The sequence below is a fragment of the Scylla paramamosain genome, chromosome 19 (assembly GCF_035594125.1).
Source record: "Scylla paramamosain isolate STU-SP2022 chromosome 19, ASM3559412v1, whole genome shotgun sequence".
Lineage (NCBI taxonomy): Eukaryota > Metazoa > Arthropoda > Malacostraca > Decapoda > Portunidae > Scylla > Scylla paramamosain.
In genome coordinates, this window is record NC_087169.1 from 13831142 (window position 1) to 13838641 (window position 7500).

The following is a 7500-nucleotide window of genomic DNA, read 5'->3' on the forward strand; positions in this document are numbered from 1 at the left end:
GAGGGAAACAAGGTTGGCTGTATGCTGCGTAGATATTTATAGGCGCACGTCACGTTCATTAGCCGTGAGCCTCTTGTGCTATGGGCCAGTCACGTCCTCCGCAAGATATGTGTAGGTAGAGAAGGTCGGAAACCGGGAAGGAATCAAGATGAGGGAGGAATACACAGCCAGGAATATGTGCAGGTCATGAGTGCTGCTATTCCTGGACCCTCCCGCTGGTGCAACAATTCTCGACACTAAAAACAGTGTAGGAAAACTTTATATATAAGAAAGGGATTACAAGGATAGGTTTTGCAGTTTTTAGTCAGTATAATGTTTAGAGGCGACTGTAGAACCAAGAAATGTCTCACAGTGGCTAGTGATTAAGGACTGATATGTTAAATCACAGTAGCTAGTGATTAAGGACTGATATGTTAAATAGCAGTGAAAGGGTTAACTGTGAAAAAAAAATGCATGGACATACAGAAAAAAAATTAATGACAAGCTACAGGTGTTCAAGGAGTAGTAAAGAAAAAAAAAGTAAAAAGTTGTTGGTGATCGTGGAAAAAATAATGTTATGGAGTGAAGGGATTAATGATCAATATATAAAGTGATGTTTAGTCGAGCGTCGCTCTGTTTATGGTATTAGTATATGGAATTTAATTTAAAGGTAGGAATCGAATGTGTTTGGGTCATTCTGCGTATAGTGTTAGTGTATGTAACTTAACTTAAAGGAACTATTGGTGTGTTATGTATAGCTGGCAGTGTGACATTTCAACTTCACTCAGCTGGGACCTGCACTCTCAAAGTTTTCGGTGCCTTATCTTTACTACCCTTATCTGGCTCTAGTGGAAGGTTAATGAGTGTTTTCAAGAGAGTTTTAATGATTTTAGTGATGATTTAACAAGGATTCTACGGCATCAGTAAAAAAAAGATACTTATGAAGACCCCGATAACAATTTGTGACATTTGAAAATAGTTCTTAAAAATTCCAGAGCGTTTCAAAATACGCGCCTAGGAATGACATCAGCAGGTACAGGTTATAACAATAGAAAACACATGTCAAAGTTAACTAGCGCGACACCACCCTTAATACCAGCACAGCTTCATCTGACATCCCTAACCACACGCGCCCTGCCCTCTGCATCCCCGGTAACCCCTTCTTCGTGTGGGTGGCCGGCAGACGTGAGTTCGTAGGCGACAGGCGGCATTTGATCATTGGTCCGGCCTTCTTTGAGGCAGAGAGGCAGTGTGTACAAGAGGATTCTTAGTGACACGTGATGGTTCCTTTGTGCTACAAGACTATGTAATGTAGGGAAGGGAAGGGTGGCCGGTTGTACGTAACTCTCTCTCTCTCTCTCTCTCTCTCTCTCTCTCTCTCTCTCTCTCTCTCTCTCTCTCTCTCTCTCTCTCTCTCTCTCTCTCTCTCTCTCTCTCTCTCTTCCTTCCTTCCCCCTCCCCCCTCCACAGCCTGGCACCGCAGCCTGTCACTCAGCTTGCCCTGTGCCTGTGTCCCGCTAACCTGTGTGTGCATCCTTACCTTACAGACCAGGTGGCGGAAATACGACTGAGTGAGGGTGAGGTGCGGGCGTTGCGGGGCGTGCTGGGGGCCCCACATGCCTGGTGGTGTGGGGCCAGGACGCTTGCGGCAAGGCCCTGGTGGTGACCCGCCTTCTGGGGGAACAGGTGCTGCCCATCGTGCCTCACGCCCCCACACAGCCGTGGCGCCCCATCAGACTCAAGCATGCCCAGACTCGCTCCGTGTCACTCACGCTGCCCGATGACGCGCCGCCGGAGACCGAAGGCGCCGGGTACGAGCTGGCCTTGTCCCTGCAGGCACACCAGCGGCCTTGGGGCACCGTGCCGCGCGCCGACGTGGAGGTGGATCAGCAAACACAGCAGGTGAGGCCGCCCCGCTCCGCTGAGTTGTTGCTAGGGCTCGTAACTGCCTGTCTCAGGTGTGTCCCCCAGTGGCGTGACGCGAGAACACCGCCACACCTCACGTTCCGAGTGGAGCCGTGAGTCCACTTAGAATTTAATTGTCTTTTGGTGTCATTTTTCTGTGCTAATCTTGTGTTGAATCTGTTTCTTTATCGGAGACACAACAGCAGAAGGGAGGCGCTTTGATGCCACGGGGTGTATCTGCTTACCGCCAACCCGACACCTGGGCTCAGGGAGAGACACGAGTGTGGAAGAGAAAAATGAAATAGGAGTAGGCTGGTGTCACGTTGAGGTGTCAAGGCTTTCTCTGCCCCTCCTACAGGACCCTGTGGTGGGGAGCGCCGTGCTGGAGGTGGGACTCAACCACCCGCTGCTGAGGGAGGGCTTGCAGGTGGTGGTGGCGCCCTCAGACTCCTCTGACGGCTCTCCCCTCGCCTTCCTAGGGCCGCTCCTGCCAGAGGTGCTGCCCATCGTGGTCTACGCCATATCCAGGGACGAACTCTCCGACCAGGTGAGGCGGGCTTACCTGTCTGGGGCGGGATACTGACTTATTGAAGGCGCCGCGGCAAGGGGATCGTGTGGCGCGATAGGAGGAAATGGAATGCCGGGTTCCAGGTGGTTTGGAGAACGGAGAAGATGAAGAAAAGGATTGAATGAGATTGTACAGTGAAGGAAAGATGATCAGCATTCACTGTTCTGGCCTTTCCTTGTCCCTGTCCCAGTTGCTACAAGAGAGGAGTAATGCTATTAAGAGGTGAAACAAGGGAATGAAATCGTACAGTTAAGAAAAGGTGATTAACAAGTCCCTGTCGTCCTTCCCTAATCCTTGCCCGTGTAGTTGAAAGAGAGGAGTTAAACAGTTCAAAGAGCAAACACAGAAAAAAAGGAAGGAATCAAATCGTACACTTAAGATAAGCATGCCCCTCTTAAGTGTCCTTCCCTGCCCGTGTCCTTTTCATCAGGTAAATACCTCTGGCGGGCAGAGTATTGATGTGGCTGTTGCTTATTTACCCTTGTGTGCGCAGTGAGGCATCGTCTTTCACGGCGACCATTGTGTGTTGACAGGCCAGGTTACTCACGACTAGATTCACACGTTCCGGTCAAGTAAGCTTCTGAATGCAGTCAAATAAGCTTAGTGATTGCGTAATGTAACACGTAAAGAAAGAAACAGATTACACTATGTCATTAAAAGTCAACAATAGCGGAAGCCAGCAGGAGAGATTCACGATAACATTGATCTTTGCTCTCTTGGGAACACACACAAATCTTTGCCTTGAAGCAGATAAAGGACTAACCAAGGATGTCTCCTTAATCTCTCTCTCTCTCTCTCTCTCTCTCTCTCTCTCTCTCTCTCTCTCTCTCTCTCTCTCTCTCTCTCTCTCTCTCTCTCTCTCTCTCTCTCTCTCTCTCTCTCTCTCTCTCTCTCTCTCTCTCTCTCGTACAGGAAAGTGACGCCCTTGGGAGTAGAAAAGATTGTAATAAGATAACTTCACTCCCAGCACCGTATTGCCACCACCACCACCACCACCACTACGACTTCATCACTACTACCATTATTACCACTACCACTACCACCGCCACAAGCTCACTTTTCTTACTTTAGCTTCATCTTTTGTCTTCTCCCCTTGCCTTTATTTACCTCATTTATTTGTTTGTTGTAATTTCCAGCAGGACAATAGAGTTTACTTTCGCGCCTCCCGAAGACAGTAATGAAACGGTGGGTGGCGAATGGTGACGTGAGAGAGAGAGAGAGAGAGAGAGAGAGAGAGAGAGAGAGAGAGAGAGAGAGAGAGAGGGCATTAAGGTTTCTCCCTGGCTACAACGCGTCATGATTTCTCTCCTCTCCTTTCTTCACTTACTTCGCTTCCCGTCACTCATCATCCACTGCTGCTTCTCTTCTTTCTTTACAGCCAATAGTAGTAGTAGTAGTAGTAGTAGTTTGAGGAGTAGAAATGGTAATAGTAACTGGAAGAAGAGTTGTAGTAGTAGTAGTAGTAGTAGTATCAGTCGGAAGAGGAATCACAGTAATATGAGGAGGAATGATAATAGTGGTAGTAAGACGGGAAGAAATCATAACTAATAAGAACATGTGGAAAAATCTAGTTAAGAATCCTGCCAATAGAAGTAAGAAAGAAAATGTCGCAGAGAAAAGGAAGATGAGAAAGACGTGGTGGTGGTGGTGGTGGTTGCGGTGGTGATGCTGCAGAGACTGACCATACCTGACGTTGTATGGCACGTGACTGTCAGCTGGAGGAGGCCTAGGGAGGAGGATTACAAGGTGTTACAGGGTGTTACGAGCTGCAGCGAACTTTTTTGGCCTTTGACTTCTTGTTAACTGGGTGGAAAATAAGAGATGCCATTTAATATGAGAAAAAAATAGAAGTGTAATGTTATTTTTCTTTCATGGTGAGGTGTGAATGTTGTAGTAACTTATCATAATCGTGGTACCTGCTCATGTTTATAGTCTCCCTTTCTCTCATTTCTTTCTTCCTCGCAATCTTTCTTCTGCTTTAATGTTTCTTGGATTACGATATAACTGCTTCGTTTGGTGACATGTTGTGTGCAGTGCATAAGTGTGACGGATATTGGGGGATGGTGGTCGCGCCTTGCACTTCTTAGGGTGGCAGCAGTCAATCAGTCCCCATCCTGGTTCAGTACACTATGCTAGGCTGTGACCTGGTGATTGCTTTGGGGAAACACTTAAGAAAATGTGGGGAAGAGAGGAAATATAAGGGGGAGAGAGAGAGAGAGAGAGAGAGAGAGAGAGAGAGAGAGAGAGAGAGAGAGAGAGAGAGAGAGAGAGAAATGTTACTTGAGTGGGCAAAGTAACCACCATCGTCACTAGCAGACTCTTCTTCGATTTGCACACATCAGCTGATCGTCTCTCTCTCTCTCTCTCTCTCTCTCTCTCTCTCTCTCTCTCTCTCTCTCTCTCTCTCTCTCTCTCTCTCTCTCTCTCTCTCTCTCTCCTTTTCTTATGACATTGGTCTCCCAAAAAGCAGCAGATACACAGTAACACTTCTTGTGAGGCTTCTTGTAAAACACACACACACACACACACACACACACACACACACACACACACACACACACACACACACACACACACACACACACACACACACACACACACGAGACTGCACATAATTAAGGTAAAAAAACTGCTACACTATGAAGAGAGAGAGAGAGACAGAGAGAGAGAGAGAGAGAGAGAGAGAGAGAGAGAGAGAGAGAGAGAGAGAGAGAGAGAGAGAGAGAGAGAGAGAGAGAGAGAGAGAGATCCTTTATATTGTTTCATTTCCTTTATTGCTGTTTGTTTACTACTACTACTACTACTACTACTACTACTACTACTACTACTACTACTACTACTACTACTACTACTACTACTACTACTACTACTACTACTACTACTCCTCTCCTCTCCTCTCCTCCACTCTCCTTTCCTTTGCGTCTCTTTATCTAGGTTGCGATCTCGCTTTCCTTCCTTTCCTTCCCTCCCTCACCTGAAGGCGTGGCGTCGTGAAGGTGACAGGTGAGGTAAGCAGGTAGAAAGGAGGTAACAGGTAGGGAGAGGTGGAGGGGGAGGGAGGAGGGAGAAGGAAAGGGAGAGCGAGGGAAGGAACAAAACTTATATTCTAAGGTTTCACTCACCCGCCGGAGAGAGAGAGAGAGAGAGAGAGAGAGAGAGAGAGAGAGAGAGAGAGAGAGAGAGAGAGAGAGAGAGAGAGAGAGAGAGAGAGAGAGAGAGAGAGAGAGAGAGAGAGAGAGAGAGAGAGAGAGAGAGAGAGAGCATGATAGTATGAAGACATGAAGGCTAACACGTGGTTGGTGGTATTCATTAATAATACAGTTCAGATAAGTAGTAACAACGCTATGAAATATGTTGTTTTTGTTTCGTTGTTGATTTTGTTCATAATGATACACTGTAACTATTTAGGATCCGATTTTATTCATCTGCTTTTTTTTTTTTTTTACCTCAGTTGAAATTTTATTATACATTTAAATATGCTATGAAGAAAGATTGAGTTCATCCGGAAATTGTGGCCTTGCAGAGAGAGAGAGAGAGAGAGTGTGTTAATTATAAGTTATCGCGCCTAAGTTTTTTTTTTAGCGACTTCTAATCGTTTTTTTTTTTTTTTTTTATGGCTCGTAATAGCAGTCAGGAATTACAGCAACGTAATCTCCTTTCCTGATCATTTTTTCTTTCCATCACTACAAAACTTTCATAGTCGCATTAACTTTTCATCATACTCTGAGACTCACGTGATTGTTGAACAGCTATATTTTGTGGACGGGTGAAATAAAATAGTAATAATAATAATAATAATAATAATAATAATAACAATAATAATAACAATTATATATTTTTATTGGAAGCTTGTAATCCTTCCAAATAACTGCTCTCCAATTTTGATGTAGATATTCGTAAAAGATAAGAGAAGAAACCTAGAATGTATGAATAATAGTGTCAAATACATAATAATGATGATAATAATTAGCTCTTTTTATATTTCAAGCTTCTAACCATTCCAGATAACTGTTCGTCAATTTCTAAGCAGGTATTCGTAAAAGAAAACAAAAATCTATCACCAGCAGTCCCTCACCCTTTCAGTGCACGGTTGTCCTTAACATTCAGACCACAGTACGCACGGACATGGAAATAAATTAAATAAAGAGAAAGTAGGGGGTTATTTTGTTTTCTCTAATATTACAGAACTTTTAAGAGGGTTTAGCGCAAAAATATTTAGAAATGTATAGATGATCTGAGAAAAGAAAAAAAAGTGGTCTAGCATTGAAGGGATTAATACCAGTTATGTCTGCCTCAAACTAGCCGCCATTCTCATCGTGGCCATGAGTGAAGGCAGCGGTGTAGTGGCGGGGAGTTCATGTGGTCTTGAAATGTAATTGATCCCCCTCGAGCAAAAAAAACAGGATGTGTGGATTACACTCCGCGCAGCTGTTGTGTACTGCGGTGCGCAGCGTGTCTGTTCCTGCGCGGGGATATCAAAGGAGGGATATACTGGTGTGTGTGTGTGTGTGTGTGTGTGTGTGTGTGTGTGTGTGTGTGTGTGTGTGTGTTGGCAAGCCCTAGGACCGTATTAACCCATCATCACAGACAGACAGCTTCCAGACTTGATACAATCCCAGCTACGATGGAGTGAATAGAATGTGTTGACTGTTGATGTTGGATAAAAAAATAAAAAAAAGAGAAACTGCAAGGAGCCGTCAGGCCTGGACGTGGAAGTGTACCTACCTATCAACCTCATATATAACTTTGATCTTTTAAAGCTCCCTAATTACTCAGCACTAACTGATTGCTTATTCTATTCCGTTTATTCGTATTTAGATTATTTACGACCTAGTAATAGCGAAATTTATCACTCTGAACTTGATAATAACCTCTAATAAATTTTTTTAATATAATTAAATAGATGCCGTGGCTCTGAAAAGTTTGAACGTTCCGATGTCTTATTTTGACTATTTTAAACGGGCAGTAGTGGAAGTTACTGACTTTTCATCTGTACTTCCGTGACACGTAGCGGTGGTTTAATAAGGAAAAAAATGTCTTGTGAGCTG

At 44.7% G+C, this 7500-nt stretch overlaps 1 protein-coding gene across 1 annotated transcript in view; it reads left to right on the plus strand.

The window, feature by feature from the left end:
* Nucleotides 1-7500, plus strand: part of LOC135109484 (dual serine/threonine and tyrosine protein kinase-like) — a 36168-nt gene that overhangs the window by 13225 nt on the left and 15443 nt on the right. The window contains exons 4-6 of the mRNA XM_064020863.1: nt 1079-1164; nt 1562-1881; nt 2243-2431. Of these exons, the coding sequence (XP_063876933.1) occupies nt 1079-1164; nt 1562-1881; nt 2243-2431 (595 nt within the window). The remainder of the gene's footprint in view (nt 1-1078; nt 1165-1561; nt 1882-2242; nt 2432-7500) is intronic.